The sequence below is a fragment of the Mirounga leonina genome, unplaced genomic scaffold (genome assembly GCF_011800145.1).
Source record: "Mirounga leonina isolate KUSES-001 unplaced genomic scaffold, KU_Mleo_1.0 Mir_507, whole genome shotgun sequence".
In the NCBI taxonomy this organism is placed as follows: domain Eukaryota; kingdom Metazoa; phylum Chordata; class Mammalia; order Carnivora; family Phocidae; genus Mirounga; species Mirounga leonina.
This window is the reverse complement of record NW_023270789.1, coordinates 1,184,957-1,203,661: the sequence shown is the minus strand read 5'-3', so window position 1 is coordinate 1,203,661 and position 18,705 is coordinate 1,184,957. Positions and strand designations below refer to the sequence as shown.

Below are 18,705 nucleotides of genomic sequence, written 5' to 3'. Positions count from 1 at the left end.
TTCCAGCATTTGAAAAGACACAGAACCAGAATATACTGTTCTTTCAGATCTAATTACTATATCTCAACTTCCTAATCCTTTTTCTTAGACTGTCCTTCATTCACCGAGGTGAGGTCAACTCTTCCACACATCCTTCTCCTTCCCTGGATCTGGAATTGTGTCCTATATGTTGGTTATCCAGATATATTCTACAGGACCTCCCAACAGAGGTCTGCAAATGGGAAAAAAAAAAAAGCCATCATTCAAAACTTGGCTATAGATGGTACAGTAAGTATATCTGCATGATGAATTGACTGTCACTGATGTGCCTTACACTGGTTTGGAAGAACAGGTGTCCAATGGACAGATGCTTGGAGCTGAGTCAAAATTGTTCCTCACCCAGTGACTCCCAACTTGGGGACCCTGTCCCCACATGGAGTCTGAACAGGTAGCAATGGCAGTCCCCAAGGAGTTTTCATTGCCTCGAGAAAAATCACTGACAACACAATGCAGGCTAACTAAGAGATTAGGTTTCTTTGCACTTGACTGGAATGATCTGACTTTAATCAGGAAATACCAAATCGCGCAAGGGGCAGATTAGCACAGTGGTGAAGAAGAGCAAGAGTTCCGGAGCCGGACCGCCTGGGCTCATAGTGCAATCCTGCTGTCCCTCAACGTAATCTCAGCCAGGCTGTATCACCTTCTCATGCCTAAGTCTCCCTACCTATAAAACGGAGATAACACTACTCCCTCAGTTGTTACAGTAAATGCAGACTGATTAAAGATAAAATATATCAAAGAGAAAAAAAACAATGAAAGCTTGAGGACCACTGGTCTACCTCAAGCAAAAGAAACGCCACCACCGTTTGCCCAGGCTGTGACCTGTAACAGGAGAAAACATTCTTACTTCCCTGGAATCCAAACCTATGTCAGCCCTCCAGCTCCAGACTGAATGTGGAGGGACCCACATGTTACTTAATTCCATTTCTCATTCTCTCCTCAAAGAACCAAACATGTGTCCCTCAAGCCTCTGTAGGCCTCATTATCTTGCAGATATTCCAGGCTCCAATATGTTAGCCATTAAAAAGACGTCACTCTGTTAGATGACACCATCCCTGGGCAAGAGCCATTGATAATAAAACAACTGCCAACTTTTCCCTGGCAAATCCCACACAGCCAAGAGGACAATGGTGGAAAAGGTTCAGGACCGAGGAGGGAGAAGAAATAACAAGGCAGAGAAAAATGTCAAATATCAGTTGGAAGACCATAAGCCAGGGGATGTGATACACAGCCATAGCCTGGAAAAAGAGGGGTAATCTGGCAGGGATGCTGCCACCGGAATCTAGTACGGGGCCAGCTACCTCGAACTGTAGATGCAGCGGTTCCTGAGAGGGAGCCCGGCGCTGATGACTTACTTTCGCTCTGCTCAACGGCCCCCCCGTGCCAGGGATAACATAAGAGTATGCAAAATCTACAGGGGCTAGTAGGATTGCCAGGAACAAGCAGGATGAGATTGGCTGGAAAAACACAGTCAGTGGCTCAAGGGAGAACAAATAAAAATATGAAAATTGAAAGTGAGGGAGACACTTAGAAGTCATGCTGGTTGAAAGAAGGCAAGGGGTTCGCTCACTGGCTCTCGGCTTGCTACATGAGACTGCAGGAGCAACGAGGACCTGGACAAGGACGAGGGCAGGGCTGTCGGCTGACTGGTAAGCTGTGCCACACAGAGGGAGAGTGACATCACCCTCTGGATGCTGCCATTGGCTGGACTGGCAAATTCTGAAGGCTAGTATCTCACTCTACTCAGTTGTACCACCCATAAAATGGGAAACACTCTAACAATACCAATCAGCTTGGAGACAAAAAGGGACAACCTGGACTGCAGATACTGTGTGAAATGATTATTACTATTATTATTGTACACTTAGGATTTGAACTCCTAGAAACAAATATACAAGGTTGAACTGTATGAAATTGCTGATATTTTACCTCTTGGACCCACAAATCTAGTAATTTCCTATGTTCAGCTTAGGAGGTAGGTAAGGGGGTGGACAAGATTTGAGACACTTGGTTATAACAGAGAACCCTTCTAACAGACTTTAACTGAGACCCATCCTGCATATTTCTTCCCCAACTTACAAAGAAAAGTGGATTCTTTCATATCTAAGCACAGATGACCTGGCCCTGGGGCTGGGGGCTAGCTGACTCTTCTCTTTCTTCTTTCTCCCTTCCATTAACTGGAGGCACTCTGATTCCACACGGAGTTTTGAGAGAAGGAGCTGGGCCTTGACAGGGTTTCCAGTCTGTGTCCAAGGAGGTGGGTCTTCACTCTAGGAACATGGCCTTGGGACAGCAGCTGCTTACAAAGGGGTCCCAGGAAAATCCTTGACCCCCTAAATATTTTCCCCCGCATCAGTGGAAATGCCTTCCTTTGGGTTAAGTATCAGCCTCATTAATCATCGTCCTCCAGCAAGCAAATATATCTTATTCCCATAATGCAGTTAATGGCTCCATTTTTAGATCACTCTTCCCTGCAACATGTAAAGGGACACGAGGTACCAAGGAGGACTGCCGCCAGCCACATTCCCAGCAAACAGCAGGGCTGGCGGAGAATTAGCTCAGACTCACATGGCCTCGTACACCTCATCCTGCAGGCCCTCTTGTTTTCTCAGTGAGGGGCAACCTATTAAAGCTAGTTACCCATGTGAACCAACCGCCACATGATACAGGGCCTGCCACCAGCTCCTTTCTGTCAGCTCTGAAATGGTGGAACTTGAGTATCATGGCTAAGCCTCCAAGAGTGGCCTCCATAGAGAAAAAGATCCCCTTCCAGAAAGCTCTGCAGAAGGGCCACTCGACCCCGGGCCTGTTGTGGAGAAGCAGGGGCTTCTGGGGCACCATGCCAGCTAGGTACATCTGGAGGAAACCCTGTCACATGGGATAGTACCCCTTGCAGTTGCCTTAGACGCAATGGAGGCTGGGAGTAAGGGTAAAGCCCAAGGTCAAAGACAGGATGAAGGGTGCTGAGGGAACCCAGAGTCATGCATTCGATGGCACTCTTTAAAACAAGTACATAGAACCTTCACTCCCCAGACAGATCATAATTTTAATCCTCTCCTTTTTATGTATGTGTTTGCTTTGGAGGAAGTCCCTGGGAATTATATAAAATTTCCCAAGCCGACTTGGGCCTTCTGTAAAATCTTGGCAGCCACTCCCAGCAGAGACAAGGCTTTCACGTTAGATGTGGACTGAGAGACACACAGCGTCCTCTTTCCTTCTGCTCCTCTGGCTATCCCTTTAAAGTGCAAGGTCTTTGCAGTTGTAATGCTCTGTCTAGCTGAGCACAGTGTGCTCACCAGGCATGTGGACAGAGACCTCTCGAGGCTGCTTCTTGACTGTGGGACTCAATGCAAACACTCTTGCTTCTCTCCAGCTCCATGACCTTTGTCTTCTCTTTGGAATGTGCTGCCCACTGGGGTGGCCACCCATAACAATATAATTTTACCTCTCCGTTCCCCACTGAGTGACCTTTCTCAACTAAACCTCACTCTGCTTGGGCTCAGCCTCTGGGACCCCTTCTTTCCTGAGGCTCATGGACTCTGAAACTTGCTGGGAGTCCTCTTTTCTCCAGGCAGCTTTATAAACGTGTGCCCACTGTTCAGAGACAGCTCCAGTGGCCTGAAGGGTGTGCATGCCTAATCTAGGATGAGGCTAAATCAGTATCCATAGCATCAGTCCATCCCAGATTTGAATCAAAATTGCCCTTAGTCTTCAAACTAAGCCTATTTATAGATTCACTCTTTCTTCCCTTCTTGGTTCGTGTCTAAAACTAGCTCCCCGCTGTTGCTACACCTGATTCACCGTTGGTTGGGGTAACGGAGTTCTGGTTTTTAATTTCTCTGCCACTCATCAACTCTGTTTGCTGTTTTATAACTAAGTAAACAATTATTATTTTACTCTGTGTACCTGGCACTGTAGGAAATAATCTAAGACTAGAAGCCTGAAAAAGGTACAGTCCCAGTCTTCAAGGAACTTAACATTCTAGCAGCAGGCAGAGCCCACGAACACCAACTGAGACATCAATTCATCGAGCTGAGGGGATCTGTTTTCCCTAGGAATAGGAAGGTGCTACTGTCTCCTCCTGGAAGGAGAAATCTCCCAGAGGTCACTCTGGATATTGTGCGCTGGGGCTAGACCTGATGAAAAGTAAACATACACAGGTCTACCCAAAGCCAGATTTGGGCCACATAATTTCTGAGAAATCTAGAAGGAGGGACAATTTAGAAGTAAACACAATTGCCCTTCCATTGCAGAGACAATGCTGGAAGCAAAATCTGACAGTGTCTCCATCCAAAAGGACCAGCTGTCTACCACTCTTCCCCTCAACATGCACACACACACACACACACACACTTCTGGTGGACACTTCTCATCAGGGACACAATTACATAGGAAGACAAAGTAACAACTCCCTAAGTACAGTTTGGAGAGTGGTGACCTTCTCACACCGAAGCATGTGAATGGCACCTCCTAAGGAAGCGGGGAAGACTGTGACAAGGTCTGGTGACGGTGACACCACAGGGCTGACACTGTGGACTCGCTGGGGCTTCTGCAGGGGTTCTGAAAGGCCCAATGAATGTCACTTCTTGTCCTCATTTGAAGTCAGAATAGAATCCGAGAAAGCTGTAGGAGCCCGAAGCCACGGAGACCGAAACACCAGTTTCGTTATTGATAAAGGTGAATGGATACCATGGCACAGGTGTGGAGGCTGAGCGAGTGGGTCAGAGCTCCCCTGAAACAGGCCAACCCCCCAGAATGGCAGGCCTCCTCTGCTGGACTCACCACACAGTGGCAAGAGCCCAGAATGTACACTATGTGCAGGCAAGCAGGTCCTCAAGAGTTCCTTCTCCCAGACTCAGCAATCAGATGGGTCACTCTGGTGCCCAGTGAGGGGATGGAGACAGCGAGAGGGCTAGACGCCAGGAGTATTCTCCATGGCTATCTCTTTACACGGAAATATGAGGAGTGGAAATAAGTATCCTCACCCCAGCCCCCCCGCCGAGTTCTTCTCTTTGCCCAGGACACGGCTGTCGCCTGGCTGGCCCCCCTCAGAGGACACCTCGCTGAGAGGCTGGTAGGATGGGAGAGACTCAGGAGAGGCATGGGAAGAGAGTGCAGTGGGTGCTGTGTCCTCCCCATCTTCCCTCCACACCCCTCCCTTCCTGAGCCTTTGGATTGCACTGGGATAGATTGAGATCGACAAACCTAAACGTGTTTTGGTTTGAGGTTTGGCAAATTCCGTAACTCCAAAGTATTCCACAAATGTTTTGTGTTCTGCAAAACCAAAAAATATTGGCCAAGCACTCCCCCCCTCCACTAATTTTTAAGCCCATGTGTTTTTAAAGGAAATGTAATCCGTATGTTTTGGGTACATTTATATGCAACTCATCAAACCATGCTCGTCCCCATGAGTCATTTGACGTCTAAGATGCATGGGGATGATCATAGATATATAAGAACTCTGTTAGCACAAGAAGGGCAACAGGTGACGCACTGGTTGGAAGGTAAGGAACTGGATTCTGGTGTTGGCACAGAACCACCAGATCCCAGAAGATTTACAAATAATCCCCTATATCCTCATCCATCAATCTTTCCCATCTGCAAAATGACATTAATAATTCTTGCCCTCATCAGATCCTGCAGGCAGGGAGTGAGATTTCAAGTCTGATTGTCAGGTCATTTTGAGCTTTTTAAAGACAAAATACAAGGGTCCCTATACCTGCCCCCCATGGGTCTATATTAATCTAGCTTCCCAGAGTGCTGGAGGACAAAAATGGCTTCTATATTCAATGATTCATCTTTGCCCTCTCATGAGACAGGGGACTTCAAGGCCATTATGTCATGGTTTCACCTGCTAGGGAAGTTCAGCCTGATTTCCTGTCCTCTACTAGGGAGCCCCTTGTTTACGGGGAGTATAGAAAGTAGATGATAAAGCCATGGGGAAGGCTACAAAGACAGGTGGAGAATATATAGGTTGTTTTATTTGGAAAAGAGAAGATTCTGGGTACTTTAGTATCTTTAAGTAAATGAAGGGTTTTCAGAGGAGGAGATCTAGTCTTCATATCTGTTGAAGACAAAATAAGTCAAGTTTAAACTGTTAGCATGATAGAGCACAAAGTTCACAGGCTTTGAAGTCAGGCAAACCGGGAGTTATTCCATGCTCCAGCTTTGCTCTGTGACACTAGGGAGGCTGCTTAAGCTCTCTGAGGCTCAGTTTCTTCATTTGTAAAATATTTTAAAACATTTTAAAGATGAGAAGGAAAAAACCCTAAGTAAAAGGCATGAACACAGTAAGTGTTCAATCACAGATAATTTCAGTAATTACTAATGTTACTTAAAGTAGCCTACAGCTTTAAATGGGGCATACGTCACAAAGAATCACCATGCTACCAGAAAAATAACAAATAAGGCACTGAAATGGGCCAATGAGGATCCATAGTTCTGCTTTCGTGGAGTCCTTACAAAGAAGAGTAACCCATGAGGCAGGACAAACAAATAACTGTCCTGAGCAGGAAGACATTCATCAGCCCCAGAGCTGGGCCAGGCCAGGGCCAAATGATGCATCAAGGTCCCTTCTAGCCCAGTGAGGGGACAGGAGGACCCCAGGACTTGCACCAAGATGTCATCACAACTTCCTAACCAGAGGCAAATGCTTCAAGATACATGGTCTTATTCCCCAGATTAAAGCGTGGTTCCAGTTCTCAGAGCAGAATTCTGATGCTGCTCAGTATAGCCTCTCTATTCCAATGTTCTGTTCTAGGTCATGCCTCTGAAAAACAAGGACTCCAGTGGAAGAAAAACTGCAAAGAAAAAAATCAAAACAGGGCGCCTGGGTGGCTCAGTTGGTTAAGCGACTGCCTTCGGCTCAGGTCATGATCCTGGAGTCCCGGGATCGAGTCCTGCGTCGGGCTCCCTGCTCAGCAGGGAGTCTGCTTCTCCCTCTCCCGCTCCCCCCTCTGGTGCTCTCTCTCTCTCACTCTCTCTCTCAAATAAATAAATAAATCTTTAAAAAAAAAAAGAAAAAATCAAAACAATCTTCCAAGTTCCAAGAAGAAAATAAGCAAGTACTAAATGTCACTGGAGATACAGAAGGAAAGAAAGAGAAGGTAGTTAAGTAACTAAAGTCATAGGGTTGACCCCTCACGGTGTCTAGGGCAGAAATTCTTAACTCTTGGTCATGGAACTTTTTGAAAATCTGAAGAAAGCCATAGATCTCTCCCCAGAAAAATGCACACCTGCTCATCCACACACCAATTTTCCTTACAATACCTGGGAACTCACAGAACCCTGGAAATCCATCCATGGACTCCAAGCTAACGATCGTAAATACCCTTGCGGCTTCTTTATGAAAGGCCAGCTTCTATTCTGAGCACATCATCACTAGCAAGGTCCTCAATAAGCCTAGAATGCAGAGCCCCGAAAAGGAAACAACAGGAAACAGTTCACAGGCAAGTTCTACGACCTGAACATGGAATATAAACTAACTGGCGGGAAGAGGACTGTCTCAAATGGAAGGAATAAGTATGCATTCCTCATTGGCTAAATTTTGAAGACAAAGGTCTTCGCTGAACAGGAAAGCATTTGGCCTGGAGTTCTTGTGCCTATGGCCACACCACTAACTGCTTGCTTGATCTAGGACACATTACACAATTTCACCATCTTCAAACTAGAAGTTTAAGTGAATTTTTCTTCAGTAGATACAACACTAAGAAATTCTGAGGTAAATAAAATTTTATAGCAATCTAAATGTATTTTAAATATAAAATAAGAGTTTCACAAAGAAGTGCTTCGATAGGGGATTAAGGGTACACTTATTGTGATGAGCGCTGAGTAATATACAGAATTGTTGAATCACTATATTGTACACCTGCAACTAATATAACACTGTATGCTAACCATAATGGAATTTAAAAAACAAATATTTTTTTTTAAAAAAAGAAGTGCTTCGGGGGTCCTGGGTGGTGCAGTCAGTTAAGCACCTGACTCTTGGTTTCAGCTCAGGTCATGATCTCAGGGTGGTGAGACTGAACCCCACATCGGGCTCTGAGCTCAGCAAGGAGTCTGCTAAAATTTCTCTCTCCCTCTCCCTCTGCCCCTCCCTATCTTCACTCTCTCTTCCTCTCTCTCTCTCAAATAAATAAGTAAATCTTTAAAAAAAAAAAAAAGAAGTGCCTCCGTAAATAATTTTGTAAAGGAAATGATCACCACAGATGATTTTTAGCATAAATCTGGCTTCTAGTAGAATGTGCTATTATATAGTTCATGAAGTGATCTAAATATAATACTAGATAGTTTATCTGAAAACTCTTGCAGAGAAAATAGCAAAGGTAACTCCTGACGGTCTGTGTCATTCAGATGTAAAGAAATGCCCCCAAATGAGGAAAATGTCTGAACACTACATAAAGGGTTATTGCAAAGCCTACACACTTTACAAGACACACGTGTCACATTTGTGGTTTCAGTATGGTTTATATAAAGTGAGCTTTTCTGACTGAATAACCTTAGATAGATCTGTGTTCCCTAGCAACTTCAGTTCTCCCCTAGCTCTCTGGATAACAGATTTTAATTTTATATAGGAAGGGTGGGAAAGAAAGGGTTTAGAGAGAAGCAGAATTAACCAGAAAAATGCCACAGCCACTAAGACCACTTACAACAAGAGCAAATAGTCCTGTAAATGTCAGCAGCTCTTTTTTTTTCTTTTTTTTATTCTTATGTTAATCCCCATACATTACATCATTAGTTTTAGATGAAGTGTTCCATGATTCATTGTTTGTGCACAACACCCAGTGCTCCATGCAGAATGTGCCCTCCTCAATACCCACCACCAGGCTAACCCATCCTCCCACCCCCCTCCCCTCTAGAACCCTCAGTTTGTTTTTCAGAGTCCATCGTCTCTCATGGTTCGAATGTCAGCAGCTCTTAAAGAGTTTCCCTACATGATAACCTAGTCCTAATGATGATGCTGAGGCATCAAGAAAGGTCATGTTCTAGAAACTGTCTTTAAGGCATGCAACATCTAATATATTTGGGGAATATTTCTTAAGAGAAAAATGGCTAATTTTTTTAACAGTTTTTAGCTAATCTTAAAGGTGATAATTTTCTGATCATTTTTATTTGTCCACAATTCCTTGTTTGATAATACAAAGTAAATGAGGTGTCACTGTAGGTACTAGCTACCTAGAGTACTTAGCAGAAAAAGGAGCAATCTTTTGATGATAATAAATCACCATAAAATTTGGTTTAAATGACTGGATTATCAAGCATGATGTAGGGAGAAAAACACAATGAGGGATCTGATCTGGTATTGTACAGAGTGTTAACAAAAATTGGAAAACTCAACCTTTTGGGGACAGCTTTTTGATTCTCAGATCAGCTATCCATCTCTCTTTGCCTGAGTCAGCACAGAGGCATAGTGTTCAAGTTTTCCCCAAAAAGCAGGAGCCAAAAGCCACCAATGGGGTGGGGGAGGGGAATAATGTCATGAAGAAAAGAAATGTCGGTGAGCGTCTTTCCCAGTTATTCTTACCTGTTTCTTCCAGAATCTCTGAATCCTTTAGCAAAAGGGTTTCGATCAATTTTTAATCTGGTGATCTGGAAACAAACAAAGAACATAAATTGTATTTATATTAACTGATTTCTTTTTTGGTTGCTCCTGGAAAATTAACAGAAATCACTCTGTTGGTAACAGCTATTGTTTTTATTTAGTTTCCTTTAAGTCTGAGATTTAAATGGAAGTTGATATAGGACATGGGCCTGGCACCCAGATGTCTGACCCACCTGACCCACTTCTCCCTAAAAACTGAGGTCTTCCCAGTATGTGACTATAAACTCTCTTCTGCTCACCTTTCTTGCCCCAGAATAGGTGATAAATCACTTGCCTAGACACACAAAGGCATGGAAATAGAAAACTGGTCAATGGTCAAGTCCGTGGTACATGACACACAGGAAGTACTTGAACAGCGTTTGTTGAGTGAATGAATGAGCGAGCAAGTGAGTGAATGATGGACAAATGGATTCAGTCAATCCAATCCAATGGAATCGGACCCCCAGACAACCCGCCTCAGCCTGAAAAGTCCATATAATTGACTGCATTTGCCATTTCACTTTAGTTGTCCCTTCCTTGCCCCTTGAGATGGTTCATTTAATGACCTAAAATGGTCTTGTAAAAGACATAAAAAGTAGCTACACTTTTATCAAGGTTGCATTCAAAGGAAAATCTATAAATGAGGGACCCGGTGGGGCAGGCTACATCCAGTCTCCAAGGCTCACAAGCAAATCAGAAGACATGAACGACTGTGTGACCCAGGTTGGATGGGTCCTCAGGAGCCATCTGGTTCAACCTCTACTCAGAGCATAAGCCCCTCTCTATCACATCTTACCTTAGCCCCTTCAAACTCAGCGAGGGTTGTACACACCACCCCCATGCCCCCAGACTAGACCAAGCCTGACCAACAAATTCCACATGTGTTCTTACGTTTCCACTTTCAGCCTTGGTCATGGGAGGCATTTTTGATATTTTTGTGTCTAAACCAGATGTCAATGACTCACTATCTTCAAGCAACAGAGACTTTGGGGTGGGGGTGAGGAAGCTCAGGAAAGGAGTCAAGGTGCTTTCAATGGAAGGTGACTGTAGAAAGAAAGGAATCTCATTGAAGACCACCTTCCCCTTTCTGATCATTGCAGAACTTATTACCAGGATGGCTAAAGATTTTCTTACGTTGAAAATCTTTTCCAAGTCCCTCTTCCATCTTACTTTGTCAGAGTGGAATTTCCCAAAGCTGCAATCTTTAAAGGTCTTTAAAATGCAATGTGAGATTCTGACCAACAGACTCTGACTTGAAAGTACCAAAGTTAATGTTTTTCCCTAAAACATTCCTTGCCTTGAGAATGGCACACTAATAATGCAGCACTAATAATGTAGCAAAAGCAATTTTACATCTATTTTTATAGACCAGAGCAGGAGCCTGAAGCTTTGGCTCTCTAAAGTCGAGTGTCTGCCCTGTGAATATTGTATTGAGTTTAAAGACTGTCACTGCTTTTCTGTTTTTGACTTAAAATCCATTCTTTCTTCCTTCGTAATCCACAGCAATAAACCGCACACCATATTTTCTTTTCAAGTTGGGGTTATAATATTTTATTTTCTCTTTCAAGTTGGCTTATCCTATCCGGCTCATTTATGATAGGGGTTTCTGATATATGATTGTGCTGCCATGTTTGGGGGGCCTCCACAGACTCCTGTAAATAAAATGACATTCTATTTCATGGGCCTGGGAGAAAAGGTTGAAAAGCCGCTTCCCACAGCTCATTCTATCTCAGGCCAAGAGGTCTGCATGGAGATTTAACAGAAAAGTGCCACCAAATGTTAGGAAAAACAGCACCTCTCTACATGTTTGGAAGCTTTTAATGTGAGATTTAGAGAGCTTTATGTAGTGTGGTTGCGTACTCATTATTTATTTGTCAAGTACCTTTGTGTGCAAAGCAAGATGACAGGAGGCACAGGTGACAGTGATATACAGTCCATATATGGCTGCGTATTGTCTGGTGCCCCCCGGCCCAGAAGCTTATAATCTAGAAGAAAAAAGCAAACATATACACTAACACATAGACACTAACACAACATGGGAATGGGTAAGGTTTGCAATGAAGGCAAATGAGAGCCTCAGATGGAGTAGCGAGAGTCCCAAGTTGAAGGTGAAACCTCAGACACAGCACATGAGCCAGGCCTTGAAGGATGTGTAGGACTTTAATGAAAAGTGCAAAAAGAGGAGAAAGGAACAAGGGAAGCATTGCATAAGACATGGACTATGGAAGCCAGAGCCCTGAAGTAGAAAAACATGAAAAAATGAAGCGCACGCGAGAAGCACCGAGAAGTCCAATTTGGCCAGAGCACAGCGTATGGGAAGACGGGCAGCGAGAGACAGCATGAGAGGCTGCCCTGAGGCCATATCAAGGAATGCTTTATCGCCCTGCTTAGGCACCTACATACCCTCTAGGCAGAAGAGAGCAACTTCAGCAATATAAACCGAACTATGACCCCAGTTGATGCTCGTGCTGACAACTTTGGCGATGTCTACTAATCCTCAGGGTAACAAGGACAATAATTTGGAGGAATAAACCAATGTATTCTCAATCTCAATAATCCATAGTCCCGTGGTTCCCATATGAAGAGCCAGCCTGCTGGCATCTGCGCCTTCGAGTATCTTATATAGCATAGAAAGGGGATGCAAATGACAGCTGGGCCACAAAGCCCGCTGTCCTGTGGAAGACAAGGATGTGACATCAGGTGAATTCTTATCAAGGGGGGAAAGAAGTAAGAGATCTTCTGCTCCCACCTCAGGGGAATATGAAAAAAGAGGAAAGAGATGAAAGAGAAGCAAGTAGGTGGAGTTACATGTGTCTTAGCTCCCTACTCAAACCAAAATCCAGGGGTGCGGGTGGGGAGCTTCAGAGGAAAACTGGTAGGGCAACCTCCACACACACACACACACAGGGCCAGCTGCATCAAAGTAAAAATGCCTCCCAGTCTAAAGAATCAGGAAGAGGACAAGTCAGCATCTCCATACCTCCTATCGCCCTTTCCATGGTGAGTCAGGGACTTAGAGGTTCTCACATGCCATGACAGGGAAGGGAGGGTGACCCTAACACAGAGGTGCCATAGCCTAGGCAGGAGCCCAGTGGAGGACCCAGATGAGCCCTGAGGTGAGGCTGAGCCAGCCAGGGAGGCCCAGGAGGTCCAACTGAAGCAAAAACATGACAGCACAAGCTCAGCAGTCTCCTATCAGCAGAGCATGTCCACACAAGGGACCCAAGGCCCAGACTAGACATGACGGTCACCAAGAGAGGCCAGTGAGGCCCTCTGCCCTGAGCACACACCACACATCTAGAGGTCATCTGGAGTAGTGTGGGAGACTCATTTGAATAGTTAATTTTCAACCCTACTCCAAAGTTACGTTTATCAATTAGACCCAAATATGGCTGTCAGTCTCCATCTCCCCACCTTCAACCAGAACACAGTCATCTTTTCATTAAACTACTCTATATAACCTTGGGACTAATCTCTCTTCTTCCACCCTCGTCCCTGTCCGGTCTCTTCTCTACAAAGCAACCAAAGTGATCTTTGTTAACAGATACGTGAACCACGTCATTCTCATCAGTGGCTACCACTCTACTCAAAACTCAACCCAAACTCCTTGGCTGGCCTTGCAGGGCCCCTGCCTAGCTCTCCATCCCCACCCATGCTCCACTACACCTGGGCCACAGGCTCCCGCCAAACTCAGCTGCTCTCAGTGCTGAGTGTGTCAAGCTCTTTCCCTGCTCAGGCCCCTCACACTCACTCTACCTCCAGTCAAAAAAATGTTCTTTTCTGTGCTCTTCACATAGCTGATGCCTCGTCCTAAGTCTCAGTGTAAATGTTACCTCCTGAGAGAGATGGTCCTTGATCATCCCTCCAAAATAGGATGCTTTCAGGTAAGAACGATGCCTATTTTCTACACCATTTTATTAAGAACCTAACATGACATGCTCTTTGGGCTCAATGAATATTTGTTCAGTGAGTGAATGAGTGAGTGAGCGCATGAATGAATAATGTGGAAAAGAGGCATTACCAGCCCCAAAGCCATAACAAGCCTTAGAGAATACAGACCAGACAACTCCCTCGATCCTATCTGCTTTCACTGGAGCACCACAAACGGAAGTCTCAAATGTCCTCCTGGGCAGAATGAGGTCTATTAGTAACTGTCTGCGCAGCTAAAACTATTCTGTAGCAGTCATGTTCAAACCTGCTCAAAGTGATAATGAGGAGACATGGAAAGTCAGAGGTTGGGGAAGCATTTTTCTTCCCCGATTTGATTTCCATTATTCTGATTTTACAGTCTGCGTCATCGAAGACCATAGCCCAGGAAGAGGTGGTTGCTGGCTTACCACCTTTGGTTTTAATCATTTTCACTGACTTTTTGCCTAGAAACGTCCAGGCAGTTAATAAATGAGGTACACCTCACAGTGCAAGGCGCAGACATAAATCGCACAACCTACAAAGAAAATGAAACTTCAATATCCTGAGTATGATTTTACAATACCAAGGCTGAAAAGGCCTTCCCTTATTAACAGTCTCTTAGTTATTCTTTTTTTTTTTTTTCCTACCATATTGCTTTGAAAGGTGTTCATCAGGGAAGAAAAAAAAAAACTCAGCCCATATGAAAAATAAAAAATAAAAAACCTCTGCACTGATTTGATTGGAAAGTTAGAGCACAACGGGCTCGATAGTTTAGGATATAATGAGTGGCTCAGAGCTCCTATTGGATTTGCTTACGCAAACCTGGCTGTGGTTCCAGACTTCCTATCTGGTTCATGTAGCCAATTCTCATCAAGAAATAAGACTGTGTTACCTGAGGAGAACAGGGCTGTGTCTTTTTGAAATCTAGTTTCCTGTTTGGGGGGGAAAAAAAAATCAAGGTTCAGCCATCTTTTCCCCTTAGAGAAGACAAAGACTCTGCAACGGAAACTTCCTGCTAATTCCATGAGGACGTGTTGGCGTCAGCTTCTTCCAAGAAAAAGCGTTCAGTGTAGAGTCACCTTTATTCCCACTTCTACCACTTTATTCTCCACGATGAGATTCTGGGCATGGTGTACCTTCCTCTCTGCCTTAGGCCTGCCAAGTTGGCACTCCAAGAGCAAATAATAGTAATAATAACTTCAGTATGCTAGAGGCCCTGGGAGTCTTTGGGTCAGTCAGCAAGGGTGGGAGGAAGGAATGGGAAGGGGGGAAAGAAAAGCATAAAATATTTCATGAAAATAGAAACCCTTTCTTCACATTTCACGACTACTTATACCCAAAAAAGCAGGACCACAGCTATGTAAGGAAACTGGTAGTGGAGGTGTGTTGGCTAATTATTCATTCAGTCCTTTTCCAAGCACATATTCAGTGCTGTGCACCACCGGACAGACACAAATGCCTTAGAGTTACGCAGATGGAAGGGTCCTTCTTCTTAATTAGTGGTTTCTGGGCTTCAGGACAATTCTAATTCTCTCCCTCCAACATTTAGGGGGTCAACATTGATATTCCATATTTATTCTGTCAAACTAAAAGAATTACATCAATCCACGATCTCCTGCCATCATTATTTCATAAATTAAGTGACATTCTAGTATCAAAAAAGGTTAAAAGGACAAAATAAAATACAGCCTATTTAAATGAACGTTCACAGGTATAAACTGCCCCTATCCTGCCTTTATTTTTCTCATCTTTCGGTGGACTATAAAAAACGTCTCCACAGACTGGTAGCTGAGAAGCAAACCACCGATTTGCAAATGAGGATTCGGAGGTGAAGCAATTTGTCAGAAGCAGTAGAGTCTGTCAGCTGCAGAGTTGAGTCTAGAACCTGAGTCCCCTAACTCCCGACCTGCTGTTTTCTACACCAGGTTTTGTAGAGGCACGATGTTTGGTTCTCAAAGCTCAAAATATTGAGAGGAAGACTGGTCACACGCACAGCTTAGAATGTGACAGGGTCACGAGAGAGGTACGGTGCACTAACAGTGCGATGGGGGAAAGCTCATTCGAAGCCGAAAAATGTAAGGAACGTTGTAGGGGAAAATGTTCGAAGAGTAGAAGGAAGCTAGACAGATAAAGGTCATTCCTGGAAAGACAACAGCACAAGCAAAAGCAAAGCTGCTACCAAGTGCAAGCAACAGTAAAACTCCAACTAGATTGCTGAACTCCTGTGGATGCATGATGATGATTAGTGGGAAATGAGCCTAGAAATGTAGCTGGTAACTAGCTACAGAGGACCTTAATGGAAAGACTTGGGATCTCGGACTATATACACTCCCTTCTGGCACTGAGGAGTCAACAGTTTTTGACAGAGAAATGACGCAATCTGAGCTATGTTTTAGGAAGACCCATCCCTCAGTGAATATATGTGATGGCTCATGAGACATTAACCATGCAGTCCAGGTGACTCGGCTGGAAGCTGTCACAACAGCCTAAGGTGGAAGGAGGGCAGGTCCAGAACAAGTGTAGAAGCAGTAAGATGAGAAAGAAGAAAATATTCCATCAGTAGAAGCAACATAGTTTAGTGGCAGACTGGATGTGTGGAGAGTCAGGTGTCCCATCAGCCTCAGTGGCAAGATGGAAGCCAACAGGAAATACAGGCTTTAACAATGGAGAGGACTGGCAGGGGTGACAAAGGCATAGTATACCTTGGAATATTTTGTTTACGAGCAACAAAACACCTTTCCCACCTTTCAAGTGCGGACTTGCTACAACTCTATTGGTCTCACCTGTTGTGGGGGTTAAAAAAGAGTTGACACACATGAACATTCGAATAATTTTCAATACTTGTGTGTGTTGACTGCCTCTGCTTGAAAACAATAAATTGTTCCCCACCCTCAACTAAAAACATGCAGAAAAAAAAGAGGGAGAAATTATGATTTCAGAGCTAATAGAGAACTTAGAAAACAGAGGCCAACTGGTCATTTTCTTGAAGAAGAAATCAAAACCCCAGAAGAAAATACCTTGCTCAGAATGACATAGGTAGCTAGTAGTTCATTTAGGATGAAAACCCAGGTCTCCAATCTACTAGCCCACTGCCTTTCCTTAGGAAGACTGGATAACATTTCACTTCAATTCCATTCCTCACACTGTCCTTCCTTCATTGTGTTCCTGAGAACAATGAGGACTCCCCCCCTCCACTGACTTTTCCTCTTTACTCTCTCATGCCTCCTAGCCATTCCTTTAAAAAGAAATACATGAAGTAAATAATTTTGTCATAAAATAGTAATCTTTCTCATTCAAGACAGTTGAGGAAAATAAAAACACAGTAGTAGGTGATCTAGCTCACAGAAGAGAATGGTTTATGCTACCCGGCATCTCTGTGACAAGTGTGAAAATGATTGCTAGGTAACAGGATGCAGACCTCCAGATTCCTGGGGGAAAGACCCGAGGTTAGTTTGCTTTACTAGAAGACACTGTGTTATATGAAATCATATCTACACAGCCAAAAAGAATGTTAAATAATTGTGTTTGTTGATGTATCTGGGGAATGAAGCCTTGTTAAACGGGCAAAAGCTGTTACCTTCATTTCAAATCGGGCAGAAGTGAGTGTGCGTGACTCATCTATTTTGAATGTCAGCACATCATGAATTCACCAACATGACATTACAACAGAAAGATCAAACTGGTTACCTATTGGTTAGAACACCTTCAAGAGCCAATGCAGGTCCTCTAATTCCCAACGATCCACTTTCTCCTTAATAAGCAATTTATGCTGTATAATTGCCTCTACTCCCCACTCCCCTTCATGCTTGTGCAGCCCCAGCCGTTGACCAATGTAGGCTTCTACTAGTGGCTTTACGCGTGTTCCCTCATCTAGTCCTCATCACTAATTCGATGAGGCCAGGACATTTTCAGGCCAGGAAATACTGATGAAGGGAGTTAAGAAACTTGCTCAAGGTCATACCATCCATCCGTGGAAAGGTCAGAAATCAAACGAGGTATGGCTGCTACCAAATCCCATGACCTTAATCATGGTGCCCCACCCCCAACAAACCACCACTGCTCCCACCCCAGTCCAGATGAAGACAAAATATTCATATGAGTAGAATGTCCTCAGACACAGGAATGCTGTGAGAGAAGGTAGAAGTGAGAGGGATTGCAGGCAGCCATGTTTGGTCTTCTTTCATTGACACTGTCACGGTGAGTTGTGGCTTTTTAATTTCAGCTTGGGTGACAGTACTGATCCTCATGGCCTCTATAACTGATCACGGTGAGGCAGCAGAATATTCATTCACCAGTGCTCTGGTTTGCCCAACAAGCTAAATTCTAAAGTTGTAATATTTGTTGCCACATCTCTGCCTTCATGAGAAACTAATGATTAAAATGGTGGCTGGCTGTCTTGGGAAAAAGTCCCATCAGTTATTCAAAGAATTTAGACTTGTGCTCCCCTCCTCTCCTGAACCACAATTAATCCCAAGGTTCCAATCACTCCAAAGGGCATTATCTATATTGCTGCACTATCTTGTTTCAGAGCTTGAAAAATCTTGATATTAAAGATTCCTGTAAGGACCCTCCATGGCTTCTGTTTACTACCTAAGGAGTTTGAAAGGGTTCAAGAGTTTTTTAATAACATCCAAAGCAAACTAAAACTCTTCCTCTACTATAGATCAAATGTGGCAACCACAAGGAAAATCTGAAGTTGGGAATGCTTTACAGCTGCTGAGAAAGCCCAACAAGCGTTTAGTACTTGTCTACCAGACTGAAGGGTTGTTGTATATCAAATTCCTCTGTAGGCAAAGAATATCTAAGGAGTCTTAGGCAAATGCACTAAGACCAAAATACTCTTTCTATATAAACCAAAGATTATATCACTCACCTTCACTTGCCTGGCACATAGTAAGCACTCAATAAATACTTAATAAATGAGTATTTTTCCTCTATTTCTTTCTTTGTCAGAGCACTAAGCATAGCATCCAACACAAAAGGTATTGAGTATTGTGGTATAAGTTCATTTTGCTCCAAGCAGGTCCAAAATAAAAGTACACAGACTTTCAAGCAAAATAAACAAGCAGAAACTCTTATTTTCAGAAAAGGATTCACCTCAGGATCCTATTAATTAAACAAATTGTCAAAAGATGAAATACAGTCTAATTTGCAAAAAATGAGACTCTCATGCA

At 43.8% G+C, this 18,705-nt stretch overlaps 1 protein-coding gene across 9 annotated transcripts in view; it reads right to left on the bottom strand.

Annotated features, from left to right (window-relative positions):
- The window catches only part of TBX15 (T-box transcription factor 15), a 176,784-nt gene that overhangs the window by 93,762 nt on the left and 64,317 nt on the right, over positions 1 to 18,705 (bottom strand). For all 9 annotated transcript variants that reach the window (XM_034990183.1, XM_034990185.1, XM_034990176.1 and 6 more), the window contains one exon: positions 9,566 to 9,630. In XM_034990183.1, coding sequence (XP_034846074.1) covers positions 9,566 to 9,630 — 65 coding nt within the window. The remainder of the gene's footprint in view (positions 1 to 9,565; positions 9,631 to 18,705) is intronic.